General features: G+C 56.6%; 6 protein-coding genes across 7 annotated transcripts; 2 read left to right on the plus strand and 4 right to left on the minus strand.

Annotated features, from left to right (window-relative positions):
- Positions 1-471: 471 nt before the first annotated feature.
- On the minus strand, positions 472-1106 carry IUM83_08656 (GDP-L-fucose synthetase; the record flags this gene model as incomplete). Its single annotated transcript, XM_067933043.1, has 3 exons — positions 472-688; positions 757-1000; positions 1091-1106. 3 exons carry the CDS (start codon positions 1104-1106, stop codon positions 472-474), a joined length of 477 nt encoding a protein of 158 aa, XP_067794132.1.
- An 8838-nt stretch (positions 1107-9944) lies between these two features.
- Positions 9945-12191, minus strand: IUM83_08657 (uncharacterized protein; the record flags this gene model as incomplete). Of its 2 annotated transcripts, none has more annotated exons than XM_067933044.1 (4): positions 9945-11210; positions 11308-11366; positions 11485-11573; positions 11650-12191. In XM_067933044.1, the coding sequence occupies 4 exons, from the start codon at positions 12189-12191 to the stop codon at positions 9945-9947; spliced, it is 1956 nt and encodes a 651-aa protein (XP_067794304.1). The 2 variants fall into 2 exon arrangements, with proteins under 2 accessions (XP_067794304.1, XP_067794303.1); XM_067933045.1 differs by having other exon boundaries at positions 11485-11504; positions 11554-12191.
- Positions 12192-12559: 368 nt separating this feature from the next.
- IUM83_08658 (GPI transamidase component PIG-S) lies at positions 12560-14292 on the minus strand (the record flags this gene model as incomplete). The annotated part of the gene is made up of 2 exons (XM_067933046.1): positions 12560-13405; positions 13477-14292. The coding sequence occupies 2 exons, from the start codon at positions 14290-14292 to the stop codon at positions 12560-12562; spliced, it is 1662 nt and encodes a 553-aa protein (XP_067794135.1).
- Positions 14293-14426: 134 nt separating this feature from the next.
- IUM83_08659 (glycine-rich protein A3-like) lies at positions 14427-14837 on the minus strand (the record flags this gene model as incomplete). Its single annotated transcript, XM_067933047.1, has 1 exon — positions 14427-14837. The coding sequence occupies one exon, from the start codon at positions 14835-14837 to the stop codon at positions 14427-14429; it is 411 nt and encodes a 136-aa protein (XP_067794213.1).
- A 204-nt stretch (positions 14838-15041) lies between these two features.
- IUM83_08660 (Gamma-secretase subunit PEN-2) lies at positions 15042-15540 on the plus strand (the record flags this gene model as incomplete). Its single annotated transcript, XM_067933048.1, has 2 exons — positions 15042-15294; positions 15395-15540. 2 exons carry the CDS (start codon positions 15042-15044, stop codon positions 15538-15540), a joined length of 399 nt encoding a protein of 132 aa, XP_067794252.1.
- Positions 15541-15912: 372 nt separating this feature from the next.
- On the plus strand, positions 15913-17182 carry IUM83_08661 (protein transport protein SEC13; the record flags this gene model as incomplete). Its single annotated transcript, XM_067933049.1, has 5 exons — positions 15913-15960; positions 16070-16185; positions 16276-16520; positions 16595-17063; positions 17131-17182. The coding sequence occupies 5 exons, from the start codon at positions 15913-15915 to the stop codon at positions 17180-17182; spliced, it is 930 nt and encodes a 309-aa protein (XP_067794130.1).
- Positions 17183-17451: the final 269 nt, after the last annotated feature.

Consider the following 17451-nt stretch of genomic DNA (forward strand, 5'->3'; position numbering starts at 1 on the left):
GCGACGAGTGTGGGGCGGCGGTGGCGGCTGGCGGCGAGTGCGGGGCTGCGGTGGCAGCTGGCGGCGAGTGCGGGGCGGCGGCGGCGAGCGCGGGGCGGTGGGTCCCGGAAAGGACCGAAAACGCGTGTGCGCCGTGGTGGAGAAAGGTAAGTGAGAGGGCCAGAGTTGCTGAGCTGCGGCACTGCGTCATCGCCCTAAGTGGGATGACGCAGTACAGCGTATTGTGTATCTGTGGATTTAACGTATCTGGCTCTGTGCATTTCCTAATTTTGTATGTGCGGTTAACCTTATGTCAGCGGGGACACCTGTAGTGTAAAGTTTCATTGTGCTGGTAGTGGGCAGAATGCCTTTGTTTCTAGCTCTCTGGCACTCACCCTTTCCCTTCTTCTTTTTGTTTTTGGTAAATCGGACATCATAACTATGGCGTGCTCTGCACGCATGCTTCTTGAAGCAGCTTGGTGTTGCCAGCAGTCATTTTGAAGTGGCCGTCCGTTGTGCGCTCATCAAAGTCGATTTCTCCCTTGAAGTCCATGGCCGCGTGATTTCTTGAACAACGTCCCCAATCGACACCTTGTTCTCCTTGTCAACCGACAGGATCGGCGGCTCCACATTGTCGTAGTGGCCCAACACCCACAGCATGAGCGTGGCCGCGTCGTGGGTCGAGATGAACTGCTGCAGTGGCTTGCCACTACCCCAGGTCACGGCCGGCGTCGAGTCTCTCTTGAGAAGGAAGCACTTGTGGAAGTCTCCGGTCACCGCGTGGCCGTCATCAATGTTGAAGTTGTCGTGCGAGCTGTGCGGATGACGGACGTGAAGTGGCAGCTGAACTGGTCGGCGTAGCAGCGGTTGGGCGTGTCGATGACCCTCTTGGCCATGGCGTAGGCCTCGTTGGAGCTGTGCACGCAGCCGTTGTGTAGCATGATCTCGTCCAGCAGGTAGCCGGGAAGACGCTCGTGGGCAGGCACGACACGAGCTTGTGCGCGCCGTAGCGCTGGCAGCTCTACAACACCAAGTCATTGATGGTCATGCTGTCTCGGTCAAGTCCACCTCCCCGGAACAGGCCGCCCACGAGCACCGCCAGGTACAGCACGTGCGTGGGGGCGCATTTGCTCGAACAGCGCCTGGTCTGGCTGGCGTCGCGCAGGTCGACGGCCTTGGAAATCCCTGGCACTGCCCTATCACCAATCTGCTTCGACGAAGAAAACTAACTGGAGCCGCCACATCGGTAATCGCAGCAACATTAGAGACCCAACACTAATGTCACCTAGTGAGCATGATGTCGTGTACGGGTTCGTGGAATGTCGCGCTGGGCCAGAAGAGTGTTTGTCGTTGAAGTGGGTGCGAGTGTTGGTCCTGTCGAGAAGCGCGGTAGTTGTGGTCGATGTGTGGGGTATATGGTTTATTTAATAATGAATTGCTACTGCTAGCCTAACATCCATGCCGTGAGCCATCACGACGACGGTCAAAGTCTCTGTCCCGATGATCGTATCGTCGCGACGGTAACCGTCGCGCGAAGACTCGGCGCGTCGGTCCTCGCGGCGGTAACTGTCCCGCGAAGCCCCGGGGCGTTTATCATCGCGTCGGCGAGTACTCTCGCGGCTGCTCGGCGGGTAAGCCGAAGTCTCCCGGGACTGCCCACGCTCTTCCAACTTCAAGATGTCGTTAATTATATCTCCCAACTCGTGAATGTCCTTCACTCGAACGTGGCAGAGCCGTCGTTCGAGCCCTCGGTCCCCACGCGAGTCGAGGAATCGGTGCACGTGGTTCTTTGCATTGAGACCATCCTTCTCAAACTGGAGGCCCGCGATACGAGCATAGCCATTGCGTCGATTTAGGAAAGTCAGCGAAGATTGATGGGATTAAACCTGAAGACCAGGTCCAATCCCTTACATCGGGCTGGAAATATGCCTTGTGTTGAAGTATCGGTCAGGTAGGTGGAGCCCACACACAAGCACCGCCAGCCACGAGCAACGGCTGGGGTGCGTAATTATAAACGCTATCGCGCTAAACCCACTGTGGTCCCCCAGAAAGGAAGGGTACCGGGCAAATCAAGGCGTTAAAGGGTTAACAGAGGCGCCGAGGTGAAACCTCGGCCAAAGCGTCAAATACACTGGGGGGGGGGGGGGGGCACGCACCCAGGACAACGTACAAACATACAGTGAGGACTCTCTACTTCGCAACACTCGGCCACTATCCACTCTTGGCCTTACGAGGGCGAACACTCGGTCAATGTACCTTAAGCTCACCGGCAGACATACCCCGCGTCGGCCGAGCGTATCCAGGCCCTACAGCTAAGCTAGCTAGACTTACCGTAGACGGACTTGACCCTGATGGCTTGGGGGGAATAGTCTGCTCTGATTTAATAGTTAGAGGCAGTGAGGCCTCGACTATAACTAATCCCTAATGTCTATACAAATATCTAATATAGACCGAGCTTTCGGTCTGATCCACTCTGGCGCGGTAAATGTGAGTGGTCAATAGGAGACCTCGGTCATCTTCTCTCAAAGTCTCGACGCCGTTAGACCTCGGTCTGGCGTCTCCACTCCACAGTCAAAACCCAATCTCACACCAGCGCCCCGCCGGAGACAAGAGGGCATCACCCGCCACCCCGGACAGCAGCAGCAGCGGCGCCAGTATGGTGTCGAGAAATGCAGCCGGGACAGGGTGCGCAGAAGACTCGAGGCGCCGGCGCCAACTGGCAAGTCAAAACCCATCGCCAGTCATTGGACCAAAACCTCCGATCGCTGATTGGCCTAAATTGGCCGGTGACGATGACTCGTCGACGGTCCCAAGTCAAGCGCGGGCGGGTGCAGCTCGCTAAGTACGGTGCGAACCTACTGGCAAGATCCGAACCTATGAGTCATCGGCGCCTGTCCCCAGTCGTCGGTGGCGTTTCAGCGGCCGTTTGAGTCGTCGGTAACGCCGCCACATCGCAGAGAAAGCGCCGAAGAGTCGTGAGTTACAACTGGCGGTCCAAAAACGGACGCGTTTATACTTGATATTTGTATTGATCGATAGGAAACTTAAGAGAAGACAAGATAAGCCTTCGGGCAACAATAACAGAACAGCTTTTCCTCCCAACCACGCAAGAGCGACACCGGTGCCTGCAGTGAACGACCTGCAGCTCAAGGTAAACCCGGTAGGTAGGATTATGACTGTCGGTGGGCACATCTACTAGTGTAGCGTGTATCCCTGGCAGGTCCAAGAGTTAGTGGCCGGTGTATTGGTAGCGACGAGTTGTCGCCAGGAACTGGAGGAGCGAGAGCGCACTCCATTTATTTTTTCCCGCCGGAGTATAGCTCCGGCACCCTCGTATCACGCCGTAAAAGGCCAGGACCCTTCCTTCTGAGGGCCTGCGAGGTATATTTTGTGTGCGAGAGCGTGCTAGCCTTTGCTCGTGGCTAGTGACGCTGAGTCTTCCGTCGGTCGACTAGCGGAAGTTCGGTGCACAGAGGAAACACCAACCCGGTGCAAGGGAAAGTTTCTGGGCCTTCAGGTTCTAACCCTAACAAGCCCATCGAGTCTTTGGTGACTTGGTGGGTGTTGTTGGTGGGGAAAGTGTGCCAATATATAATTTAGCGCGTGTTCCTACACGACAATATTCCTACGCTCGGTACCATTTCAACGTCCGATCGGACACCAACCACTATCGCTGCAGCGCCTACCGACGCACCAAGTGCAAGGCGAAGCTCTTTGTGGGGCCCCTTGGTACCACACAGACCGGCGAGCACATGCACGATTGTGTCCCTGGCTTTCACCGAATCCCGACTGGACCGGCACCACCTATCAGCGATCGCAAGGAGGAGATGTTGCTGGTTACGGATAAAATCTGTGTCCGAGATGTTACTTTGACTTCGTCGGAAGTCTAGCGTATGGTGCGTGACCAATTTTACGGGACTGAAAATGAAATAGTGCGTAGGGCGACAAAAAGCAAGTTTTGGGTCGACTATATCGGACCCATGCGAAGCTCTTTGGCCGGGAGATTTTTGGTCGGTTGGAGCGGGAACCACTTTATGACATAAAAGAGAGTGCTGGATTGAAGTTCTTCGGCTTCCATGCGACTTATTACGAAGACGAAGTACAACATCGACTGATTGACGGGACTCATCTGCAGCTTATGGATCGCATGAAGCAGCGCCAGAGTTCAAGTTTTGTCGACGCAACATGTCGGTGTGTGCCGGTGCCCTTCTACCAATTGGTTATCGTGATGCTTTACGACTCTATATTGGAGCTCTATTTACCAGTTTGGTACATCCTCACGACTGGAAAAACGTCTCAAGTCTACGATCAGCTGTTTCACAACATTTATATCTCGTCAAGAAAAAGGAGGTCCCTGCACATGTTGTGTGCGATTTTGAGTTCGCCATGATTAAAGCCGTTCAGAGCCGATTTCCAGAATCAAGAATCGTCGGATGTTAGTTTCACTTCAAGCAAGCCCTCCGTCTAAAGATGTTGAAGTTGAAAATTTCAGAACCTGAAGTTGATTTGGCTATGCGGGAAGGCTGCATGGACAGGTTGACACTGATTCGACGCATGGATATCACCCTTCGAGGCGTCCATGACGTCCGGTCGATGATTAAACGCGACTGCCGCGACAGGAGAATCAGTTACTTCAGGGCCAACTGGAAGAAGTTTTGGAAATATTTCAAGAAAGGCTGGATCCACAAGTTTGTCCCAGAGTGGTGGAACATTAGCAGTGTGAGCAAGGATATCGTACATCGGACTAACAATCCACTCGAACGCTGCAATCGCACCCTTAATTCAGCTTTCTCTGGAGCTCACCCCGACACCACCCAATTCATCAATGTGATCAGGCAGCAAAGTCGCGAGAATGTTCGTCTACTGGGAGACATTTCGAGCCGTAGAGTCCGTGCCCCAGTCCATACCGACTCCTGTCTATCTAGGCACAAGCCCTATGGACATACTGAAATTTTCATGACAAAACAAGTGCTACTAATACATTTTCTTGAAAAGCATAATATATCTTGAACATTATAAATTATAAATTATAAGATGTATCGAAGTTATACAATCACATGATTTGCTCCGGATCAAATATGGTCAAAGTTGATTCATGGTTGACCAAAGAAAAGTGTTGACCCAATTTTGACATGCGCAGCGGTTGACCCATAAAAAATGGCACTCATTCCTGTACCCAATCCGTGCACATGGGACGGGACAGGATGGAGTTACGACACCCAAGCAGCACCCATCCCAACCCAGTTGTGACCGTTTGGCACCCATTCTGTGCCCACTACAGCACCCAACTCGTGAGAGCCTGCGTAAAAGTTATACACTATACGCGTATATCCGGAAGGTTTAAAAGAGCCAGAGCGGCATGGCATTGATAAGTGGCGACAGCCAGAGTCCGAGGCAGGAGAAATGTTCTGCTGGGCAGGTTTTCTCCTTCGATTTCTAAAGCCCACATCAAACATATAACTCTACAAACATAGTTCAGTGCAACGATTTCAGTGACTTAGCTGCAGCTACTCCTACTTATTTCGTGCTAACAGCCCTTAGCTACTGCTACTTCTTTCTCCATTCATGCACATGCGCAAGTAGCGGTAGCGCATGCATTGCAGAGTCTTCTTGTCGAGGTGGCCGAGCGGCTCTGACCCGCAGAACATCTCGAAGGCCAGCAGGACGTACACACCGCAGTTGTAGCTGTCGCTCTGAATGCCAAGGCCAGGATCGTGGGTCACCAAGCGAGCACTGGGTCTGACACCGTCTGGTAGCATAGTGATCATCTGCTGTGCCACAGGTCGGATAGTGGTAGCGTAGGAGGACGCCATCGAGTCGTAGACGTACACTCTGCCTTTCTCCAAATTCATCAGCACAGCGCACCAGTGGTTGTTGTTGCAGTTGATTGGAAACAGCACTTTCATCTTCTTCGTAGTGCCGGCCAACGCCCGTTTAAAATGCACACTGTCTGTCGTTACAGCTCCATTTGAAATCCCCAGGTTAGACGGATCGATCACTCGAACACTAGGATCCGCACCAAATAGTTTGTGTAGGATCATCTGCATGACTTGGGCGCTAAGAGTTTCCTTCGCAGCTAGGTCCACCATGTCTGCATACTCGCTCGACAGAATTGACAGACCTTCTAGCAGCGTAGGTATAGTGGGGTCCTCCTCGACGTAGAACTAGAGTTTACGTGACGCGTGAATTCTAACCGATCAATCCAGGTCAGCGCTCTTTTGATCTTCTTGACGAATTTTACTGCTGTGTGCCACTTTCGCATGAGCGCTATTGTAGAGTTCGCGAACACTCCAACGCCAACGATCTCAAGTGCCAACTGCATCTCCAAAGTTCCTTTTTTTTGCTTGGTAGGCCGTGACCTTGGATGTGCACTTGTTAATTAATTGCTTGGGAAAGATTCGCACCACCTCTTCTGGTCGCGTCAGGAGTTTGGTGAGGGGTAGTTTGGTTATCTCGTGGGCGATGGGGGGTTGAGCTTGTTGGCGAACACGAACCCCTTGAACTGCAGCAGCTTCTCGTGTGTCGATTTGTAGTTGGGTTCACCATCAAGTAGTTCGTAAACTGTCAGGAAACTCATTTGGCGCTTGTGCACGCCCAAGTCTTCCTGTACCATTGCGATAGCCTGATTTTGCTTTGCTTTGACAGTCCGTGGCTTTTGCTTCGGGCGCCCCTTGGACTTTGGAGGACTCATGATCTGGAAATCGTCGGTCGCGTTTGCAAGGGTAAGTGTCGAGCCGTGGTCGTCTTTTTCGTGAGGCGTCTCGCTTTGAAAGCTGGCATGTTCGGCTTCCGTAGCAATCGATGTCGGATCCTCTACCATTTCGTCACCACCCGTGTACGTCTCGTTCCCAACTGAGCCAAACTCGTCACCACCTGTGCCCAACTGCTCATCCCCGGTGCCCGAATCCGGTGGGTCTGCGCAGACTTGAGTGCTCTCCAGCGAAGAAGCAGACGCCACAGTTTGGATTACAGTATCCACTTGTCTAGACGGGATATCTTGAACTACCTCTGTTGCCTCGGTCACCAATTCGCTGTCTGTAGTCTGTTCACTCACGCCACCAGTCGTGTCCATACCCTCACCACTCAAGTCGTCTTCGTGTTCGCGACCACCAGCTATCTCAGTGATGCTACTGTACTTCCCATGCCTGAAAAGTGTAGCAACGCCTCGCAAAGCCTTCATCGCTGTCCGGTAGTCTACCATCCCCAATCCACTCAAGTGCTCACTAATCGAAGTTGCCACGAAGTTTGCTTCGCGGAATTTCCGGTTGGAATCCCAAGACGTATTGGCCTCCTTCAACACTCTTGACACACGAAACGGTTCGTCGGACAGCTGGGGCAATTCGGATTCCACCCGAAGCGACGAGAGTAGCCAGCGAGAATCCAGAAGCTGAGTAGGAATAATGTTCTCAAAGTCGAGTGCCTTCCGAATGAAGAACACATGACGACATGGCAACAAACGCGAAGCCATGAACAAACACGAGCAAGACCAATTCGATTTCGTGACAGAGTACTCGCTGCGCGGCTCATCCAATGAGTCTTAATCGTCTGTATTGCACTGGATCAAGTATACTCCAGGGGCCGCCTCGTGAAAATTATACTTTGCCGTGGTGATCGCAACGCCGTACTGCTCGTACACAAGCTCACACGCGTGCTCGCTCACCAACATCGAGAGAAAATTCATCTCGTGATGGTACTTCGGATGATGCACGACAGATAGTTTGTAGACCGCGTCCAGAAACTTCCTCTCCGCCTGGGCTTGGTAGACCATTATCGACACGATGCACTCATCCACTTGCATGAAGGAGTCCACAAGCTCTTTCAGCTGCTTCCACGAAGATTCGAGACGGTTATTTGTGTTGTTGCCCAGGGTGCAAGCATTCTGCCTTTCAAACGAGCACCCATATGACGACAATTATCCCAGTTTTTCACGAAGTACGCCTCAAACGGGTGCTCATCACGCGCTCCACCAACGGTGCCCAACTCCGTCTGACGGGTGCCCAACTGGTCACCAACGATGCCCAACTCCGCCCGACTGGTGCCCAACTGGTCACCAACGATGCCCAACTCCGCCCGACTGGTGCCCAACTCAATACCTCCAGACCAAGCCGACACAGCTGACACTCTACCAGTCCCGACATCGATAATATGGCGCATGTACTCGCGCAGTCGCATGTACTGCCGCTCTGTCTTTGCGTACACCAGCAAGTTGATCAATCCGTTTAGTTGCTGCTTCTGCCATGCGTTGAACCCATAGTCCTTTGACGCTATCTGCTCTCGCAGATATTTCAACACGTGAAACTGACACAACAGCAACGTCGCGTCCGGGAAACTTTTTTCAGCACGCTGATCTCGCCGAAATCCTTGTCGATCAAAATGCATTTGATGCTGACCCTTGCCGAATGCGTCGTGAGCCATGATCGAGAAAACCTTGTACTTCGACAAGTTGGTGCCGTGCGTGGCGTCAATCATCACGACCTCTGGGAAGCGGGCGAAGAGCTCCCGCATGTGCTTCGTCTGTAACGTGATACAGGTAGCAATAGTCTACAATATAAGAACAAGTTAAACGAAGGATAACCAAGCAGCAGTTGCAATAGCATTCGCACCTTATCATGGACGGTGTCGACGAAGACGCCTCCAACATTCCCTGGCTCTTGCGTGAACTCGGCCATCCATTGCTTCAATCTTTTTGCGGATGTTTGAGCTGTATAGGTCTGCTTCTTCAGCCTGCGCACCAAATTGTGTACGTCCTGGCTGGTTGGGTTGCAGCTGGAATTCTCGTGGATGAATTGTAGGATGCGTTTCTTCTTGGCTTCGGCTTTAACAAGCTCTCTGACAGTCCTCGCCAGCTCAGGCTCGAAAGAAGTCCGGTTGTGCTAATAATGGTCAAACGTATGTATAGAGAGCGGGTGGTTATGCTCCAAACTTGCCCCAGTAATTCACAGCACGAACGTGGGAACAGCTGCCGCCGAATCGACCACTTGCACGCATGCATTGATCTACGAAACGATACAAATCCCACATGAGCCCATGAACGACCACCCAGCACCCAATTGTACACCATTCGAACCCGTGTGAACCCAAACGAGCCCAAGTGAGCACCATACATACCTGTACGCCACAACCAAGAGCTCGCGACTCTTGTCGCGTTCTCTTTCCTTGGCCTCGCGGCTTATACCTTCCTGCGTGGGTGCAGACGAATGTCTTCGAGTAGTGAACTCACTCCTCAGGCACAAGCGGCTTCGTGGACCCGGAATCTTGAATCTTCTTGTTTCGCGTCTCGACCTTGTTATTTGTGCGAACACGGAAGCTCTGCATGAAGCAGTTGAATGGATAACAAGTTAGATTATGCGAAACCGCTGCAGTTGTCCTATTCAGAACAGCAAACGTTACCTGGTACGTCTCGGCTAAATATCCTTTTAGATACTCGTCCAACGCTCCCCAGGAAACAAACCCGGTCATCTCGGGGGACGGCGCCATCACAACTGGCTGTTTGTCGCTCTGTATTGTCTGGAGACGGTCGAAATCATCCGAACGACGCTGCTTGGACGTGGAGCTGCCGGTACCCGACGACTCCGCCGACGAGTCAACCCACTCCTCGTCGCTGTCCACAACTACTTCCGTGTCAGTCGCCCACCCGTGGCGCGGCGGTCGCACCACCGCTTTGACGCGCGGCGCCATGGCTTCCTGGCTGCTGGTGATTTCCCCCGCTTTAAAAATGAGTGGGGGGAGTGCCGCTATACGCTATACGACGTATACCCGCAGGACGGATACGGTTTCCAAGGGTTAGGGGAAACTGGGGTGTGCACGAGTTGGGTGCAGCACTCAAAAATCGCTCCGATGCAAACACCGACTATTTGGATAAACTTCCATAAACGCAAATGCAATAGGCATTGTATGTAATTCAGCGTTTCCTGCAGTAGGCATCGCTCTGTCGACGCATGAAGAAATGGACGCGACACCTTGGATTAAGCCGCCTGCTTGATAGCGGTGGCAAGCTGCACGAACACGCCCTGGTGGTGCTCCCACTGCTGCTTGACACTACTCGCGTGCTCGGCGTTGGCTCCTTCACCTTCAGTCAGCTGTTGGACGGCTGATCCACCACGTTGCAGAAGGGCCTGGAGGGACTCAGCACGCGCGCGGTTGTGCAGGACAATTGACAGTGACTGCACGTCGTGTCCGCTCAGTGCCCGCTGCAGGCATTCGGTCAGCAGCTCGGCAGGCGGCGCAGGCGGGATGTACAGCAGCATGAGCACCAGCGTCTGGCACAAGCGGTCATCGCCCGCATCATTGACGTCCATTTGGCGTCCTCCATCGGTCCGTCCAGACAAGAGGTAGTCCACCAGGTGAGGCAGCAACACGAACCGTGCAGACGGGTGCAGCAACGGTAGCGCGCGACTCACCAACATCTTACCCTTGGTCGCCGTCAGCATCCTTTGCAGCTGCTGGACATCACAACTCATGACTCCACGGGAAGCAGCTTCACTGTTAGCGTCGGCAGGCTGTGTAACAGTTACTCCCAGCAAACCTGCCAGCTCAATCAGCAGTGACGTAGTGCGCGAGCGCAGTTCGACAAGCGCAGGATCCATCTCGTCCTCGTTCATCGAGTGGAACTGCTGCACATTGATACCGCGCGCGTCCAGCAAGTGGCGAGCGTCCTGCAGCGACAATAGGCACTGCATACCGCGGTCAAGTTGCAGGCGCAGCTTCCAGGTATCGTTCGCGAACACAGAGTTTCGGCCCGCATCATCGCTCATGCGAAGAACCTTAGCAGCCTGAGCTTCAGCAGCGACGGCCTGAGCACCAGGGCTCGAACCGCGAACATGCTTAGAGCTGGCAGCTTCACTGCTCGATTCAGCCGTTGCGGACACTTGGGCCGCAGTCTCTTCCTCGCTCGCACTGGAAGGAGTGCACTCCGGATCGGCAGCATTTGTCGGTGACGAAGCGGGCGGAGAGGACGTCTCGTCGGTACCTGCCAGGTTCAGCAACTGCTTCGGTCGGTACAGACTACTCTTGGCGTTGCGTCCCAGAACATGGTACTCCGACTCCCAGTTGCGAGATTTGACTTCACGCTGTACGTCACGCGGGTCCACAGACTTCACGTGCTGAAGCTTCCATGACGGAAGCGGGACCGACGGGCGGCCTGGGACGCCAGCACGGGCACGCTTCTGCATGTAGTTGTGGAAATAGTAGTCATCACTGAACGGGTCGCTCGAGCGCAGCCACTTCATTTGCTGTTGCATCACGAAGTTCACGTCGCGCGGGGTCATCATCTTGAATGCAGGCGGCTGCATGTGCGGGGGCGGGTGAGGCATACCATTGCGTCCAAACGCTCCAGGTGGTCCAGGGAACGGCGGGCGCATAGGAGGCGGCGGGCCACGTCCGAAAAACTGCGGGGGCGGCGGGCTGGGGTACATTCCCTGCGGCGGAGGGGGCATCGGAGGACCCTGCATGTACATCGGGTGCGGAGGCTGTCCTTGCATTTGCGGTGGCGGGGGCGGCATGAACTGCATCTGCTGGTGCTGCTGCTGCTGGTTGGGTGGTGACATCGGAGGAGCGATCGGCGGTGCGCCCCACGCGTTAGGCGGCTGAGCATTCTGCGTGGGAGGCATCGGCGGCGCCGGGACCGGCGGGGCCTGCGGAAGTGGAGGCGGCGCCTGCGTCTGCTTCGACGGCGGGGGCACCGAATCCACAACTGAGTCGTCGTCATCCAGCCCGAGGCCGCTAAGGCCCGGCACCTGGCTTTCATCGAGCTCGGAGTCCTGTTCCAGGCTCAACCCGGGGGGCGGGGCGCGTCCGCCGGTGGCCGAAGCCGCCGTCTTGTCGGCCGTCGACCCGTGGAACTTCTCCTCGAGTCTCGAGAACTCCTGCTGGCCTCGGGCCCAGTTGAGGTCCTCCGAGGGCGCGGCCAGTCCAGGCGGCGCGCTCAGTCCGGGCGGCGCGCGGCCGGCCGCGCCTCCACTAGACTTGCCGCCGGCCGGAGCGGCGCCGGACTGGAAGTTGCCCATGAACACGGCGGAGAACGCGTCGTTGAAGAAGAGCGAGGAGCCGCCGGCGTCGCTGGCCTGGGCGCCGCTCTCCACGGGCCCCAGCAGGTCGTGCGCGCGCAGATCGGCCAGCAGCGACTCGTACTTGGTGTCGTCCACGCTGCCGTTGGTGAAGAAGGCCGGCAGCCCGTCCAGGGACGAGCCGAACAGCGACTCCCCCGAGGCCATGGCGGGCGGGCGTCTGGGGCTGCTGCGAAGGCGAGGGGGGAAGAAGGCTGCGCAGCGGACAGATACAAATGCAGATTAGCACTTTGCGGGAGACACAGAGCGCGAGCGGAGATGAAATTTGCATGGCCGGAGAGCGCAGACACAGACGGACATGGTGCTGTCACTCCCCCGCCGAAGCGGCAATCGTGGGCAGCAGGAGAGAGCGGCGTACCTGAGCTACTGGAACGAAGCTACGTGGATGTTGTGGCCCTCCACTTTGGCTTTGTGGGGAGAGCCTCGCCTATAACGATTCTGAGAGGAGAATTATCAATTTTGAAAGGGAGTTGGCTGTGTCCACCTACTGTAGCCATTTTGTAGCGATGTGGACGCTACTGCAACTTGACCTGCTTGGCCGCGCGCTTGGCCTTGAAGCGCTTGAGCTCGCGCACGAACCCCAGCAGGAACGGCAGGATGAGCGGCGCGAGCAACGGCGCGTACACGCCCAGCATCTGCTCCTGCGGGAAGTAGAGCTGGCGGATCATGGTGTGGTCGTAGTATGCGGCGTCCGTGAGTTCCGACGCCTGGCGCGCCATGGCCAGCAGACTGCGCAGATCCGACGCCTCCGCGCACTCTTGCTGCTGCTCCACGTTGCTGTCGCACAGGATGGCCTCGAGTCGGGTGACGGCCGTCTCCACGCGCGTCTGCACGCGCTCGAGCACGCTCAACTCAGGCAGGGTCTCCACGAGCTCGACAGTCGACTGCAGCGTCTCAATCGCCGTTTGCATGAGCTTGGTGAACCGGTCGCGCATGACGACGTCCAGCTCCCAGTCAGCGATACCGTCTGCTGGCGAGGGCAGGAATTGCAGCCGCCGGCTTGCCGCATCCTCCTCTCGCTGCCGGCGACCGAAGGACGGAACGCCGAGCAGAGTGCGGAACTCCGATACGAATAGCCCCATGACCCGCTGCAGTTCCTGCTCCTTAGTCTTGGCAGCTGTTGCAGCTATCTTCTCTTCTAAAGCGTTGACAGAAGGCTCGCTGTTGAGCGCGTGAGGGTTCAAGATGACGACGATGCCCCACCCAGGCAGCTCGAACGACGTCGCCGGACTCTTCTCTTGGTCTGCTGGACGGATAAACAGTGGGGCATGCATAGGATCGGGCAGCGCCGCCATGAAATGCAGCACTTGCTCCCCGTCATCCAGAACCGAGGTGTCCAGGAAGTCGTTCGCACTTTTAAACTACACAGCATAACCCAACAGGCAGCACATCAGTCGCTGGTATACTCACTCCATCCACACAAAGACCTCACCTGTTTCAAATCCTCAGCGTTGAGATAAAACTCCTTCCCATCCGCACTGGGCGTGACCTCTCTCGCCAGCCTCGCGTACTGCACAACCTGCGTCTCGACTGTAAAGTTGGCGACCGCGCCAACCTTCTGCACGAACCTCCCCAAATACCGATCCACGAGCGTCTGCAGGTTCTCCGTCCACGGGGTCACTGGGTTTTCTTTCAGCAGCGAGAACTGCAGCCGGTAGTGCAGCGCCCTCCGTGCCGTCTTGGTGTCGATGCTCTTCTTCTCGCTCTTCTCGTCCGCTCGGGGGTACACATGTCGCCCCACCAGCGTCTCAATAGCCGAATGCACCGCATCTCCCTCTGTCACTTGGCACTGCGACGACCAAGCGTGGCGGTGCTTCCCCACCGTCAACACAGACGCAGCACCCGCCGCCGCCTTGTCGTCGCAGAGCAGGAAGACACTGAAGCGCTTGTGCCGCGTCTTCACGAGCGTCTGCAGTGCATCGTCCGTGGCCTGCAGACCTGATTGCGCGGCCGTCTGCAGCGTCTGCTTCTGCCCGGCACTTAGCTCCAAGTGGTGCGTATTGTACACGACGTTGGGGGCGCTGGAGGGCAGCGCGGAGGGTCCTCCTGGCCTGTTACTCCCCAGACTGTAGACGTCTACCTGGAATGCGTCCGGCCCGCCGAAGCGCGACGCGGCCCACGAGAGCCGCTGGATGCGCGACACGGGCAGCTCCACGCGCTCCACCTGCGTGAGATGCCAGGCCACGGGTGCCGCTAGCAGCGCGAACAGCACGAAGGCGCCGACGATCTGCAGCCGCGTGCCGGCCATCGCGAAAGTACCAATTGTTGCCCGATCGTAACCCGGGGTTACGCGGCGGGGTACGCTGCATTACCGCATTTTAGCCACTGTAGCTGCTCAACCTGCTCGAGTCTGCGGCTGCAGACTCGCTACCTAAGCTTTACTCATTTGAACTTGAAGCCCTTGTGCTTGTGCTTGTAGTGCTTGTAGTGCTTGTGCTTGTAGTGGCCGCCGGCGTACACGACGCCCGGGTACGCGACGTAGGCTGGCTGCGGGGCCACAGGCGTCAGCGTCGCCTGCACGAACAGCTGCCGACCTTGAGCCGCGTAGTAGGCCTGTGCTTGTTGCGGCGGGGGCGGGTACGCGCCTGGCGCGGGCGGGTATCCTGCGGCGGGCGGATAGCCCTGCTGGGGCGGATATCCCGGCTGAGGCGGGTAAGCGTAACCTGGTGGGTACGGCTGGCCGGGAGGGTAACCTGGCTGCGGAGGATAGCCTCCGGGTGGAGGCGGGTAGCCCGGCTGCCCAGGTGGGGGGTAGCCACCTCCCGGCGGAGGAGGGTAGTTGCCGCCGTACATGTCGTCGCAGAGCTCGCTCGGTACTTGGAGGCGCGGCGCTGTCTTTAGTCGACTGGATTTGTGTGTGGCTTCAACTCTGGCCGTCTTTGCGCAGAAACGTAACCGTAGGGGTTACCTTTTTTTTCGGTCGGGGTTACCCAGCGTTACACCAGTGTTACACAGGTTTCGCCAGAAGCCGGCCAAAAGCCAGACAGGAAGGCGAAGATGGCGAGGCACGAGCAGACCGAGTCCGTGACCGACACGCCCGTGCTGGAGGAGGCCCCGCGCGTGGAGCCGCCCGCCGAGTCCAACAACCGCGGCAACTTCACGCGCAACCTGAACAAGGAGGCGGACGAGAGCATCGCCAAGAAGATGTTTATCGGCGGCATGGCGTGTCTGCCGTGGTTGCACCTGGTGAACGTCATCTTCTACCGCAAGCAGTTCGTGGACCCGTCCATCGACGCTACCGTCACCATGTGTGCGTACACAGCTCCGAAGCAGTTATTCGCTGTAGTAGTGACCACCGTGGCTGTTACGATCGTGCTGACGTTGAGATATCTCTCTTTCGCTGTTGCTAGGGGTACGCCGGTCGTTCATGGGCTTCTGCTTCTGGACGGTGCTCTTCGTGTCGTGGGTGCTGCTCTTCCAGCTCAACTGGAAGGAGTTCGGCTGGCAGAGGCTCGTCATGGTCGTGCCCGACGAGGACGAGAACGCGGGTTGGTAAAGCAGCGCTTTGTCGGCGTCTCAACGGAAAGCAGCCCCCCAGCACCACTTTAGCTGTCTGTCGACACTGTACTATGCATCCCCACTTCATTTCGTTGCAGAGGCAAGGTGGTGCCGTCCAGCGGCTCAAAGCAATCTAAAGCTCTCTTCACACATTTTACCAGTGTGCGTCCTAGTTTCTCTAGCCAAAAAAGCAATGTTAAACTTCGCTTTTTCGCGGTCTAATTGGTTGGCTGCAGCATTATGTGGCGCACATAACGTAAAATTTCCGGCCGGATCTCGCTCCCCTCGCTGACAACAAAAGTTCACGAAAGGCCCGAGCTGCCAGCGAAGCACCCACCGCCAGCCCAGACTCGACCCCCGCGCGGCCACCATGAGCGCCCCCATCCTCTCCATCGACACGCAGCATGAGGACATGATCGTGCGTTACATGCTCCGCCTCCTGCCTCCTCCCGCGTGCTCTTGAGGCGCCTCTAACGCCCGCAAACTGACGATTTCCCACTGCCAATTGCACTTCTCGCGTCTGACAGCACGACGCGCAGCTGGACTACTACGGCAAGCGTCTGGCCACGTGCTCCTCGGACCGCACCATCAAGGTGTACGACGTCACGGGCGACGTGCAGAACAACGAGCAGATCTTGACGGGGTACGTGGCAGCGGATGGATCCATGGGCAATTCAATTCGGACGCGGCAATTAATTCGTTGGTGGTTGTGGTGTGGTGCTGGGCTACGCAGTCACGAGGGCCCCGTGTGGCAGGTGGCGTGGGCGCACCCCAAGTTCGGCGTGCTCCTGGCGGCCTGCTCGTATGACGGCAAGGTGATCATCTACCGCGAGCAGAGCCTGAACCAGTGGACGCAGGCCTACGTGCACGCCTTCCACGAGTCCTCGGTCAACAGCATCGCCTGGGCGCCGCACGAGTACGGACTCGCGCTCGCCTGCGCCTCGGCAGATGGCACCGTCTCCGTCCTCAGCTACTCGCGTACGTGTTTAGCTCCAGTTGGTATTGCATGGCATATTGTTGATTTTGCTTTATGCTGTGTGTGATTGCTGCAGCGGAGGGCTGGAGTGTGAGCCACTTCAAGGACAGCGCGCTGGGCTGCAACGCCGTGAGCTGGGCGCCGTTCAACTCGGTGGGCTCGCAGGGCCCCGCGGGCCCGATCCGCCGCGTGGTGACGGCTTCGTGCGACAAGACGATCAAGATCTGGAGCCTTGCGGAGGGCGAGACCGAGTGGACGAAGCAGGAGCTGAGCTCAGTTCCGGCGCACAGCGACTGGGTCCGTGATGTGGCTTGGGCCCCGAGCACGGGTCTCCCCGTGAACCTCATTGCCAGTTGCTCGGAGGACAAGCACGTGTACATCTGGTCGCAGACTGCCGAGGACTCTACCTGGAAGCGCGAGCTGCTGCACACGTTCGACGCTCCTGTGTGGCGTGTGAGCTGGTCTGTCACCGGTAACGTGTTGGCCGTGTCATCCGGCGACCACAAGGTTACGCTGTGGAAGGAGACGCTCGACAAGAAGTGGATGTACGTTTTCCTTGCTCATCTGCATTCGTTGTGTTTTGCAGAGACTGATGTTGCGTATTATTTGCAGTCAAATTTCGTCCGTGGACGAGGCTGGTGCCATCCACAACGGCAACGAGTAGATGCGTCTTGCGCTGTTAGGAGACTGAAAGCCCCGGTGTAAAAGGCGTTGGGTCACTCAAGTTTGCCTTACGCTTCCCTTTCTGTGTTTCCGGTTGCCTGCGCATTGATTTAGACGGCAGGTGATCGATCCGTGGTGGGGTATCCTCCTCCGTTGGAATGAGGAGAGGTGAAGGACTGCGGCTGCATGGTGACGCCGCACAGCACGGTAGCAAGAACTCGAGTAATACACATGCGTACATACCTACCCAATGTTTATGCGGTTATCTAT

The sequence above is a fragment of the Phytophthora cinnamomi genome (assembly GCF_018691715.1).
Source record: "Phytophthora cinnamomi strain GKB4 chromosome Unknown Contig26, whole genome shotgun sequence".
Classification (NCBI taxonomy): domain Eukaryota; phylum Oomycota; class Peronosporomycetes; order Peronosporales; family Peronosporaceae; genus Phytophthora; species Phytophthora cinnamomi.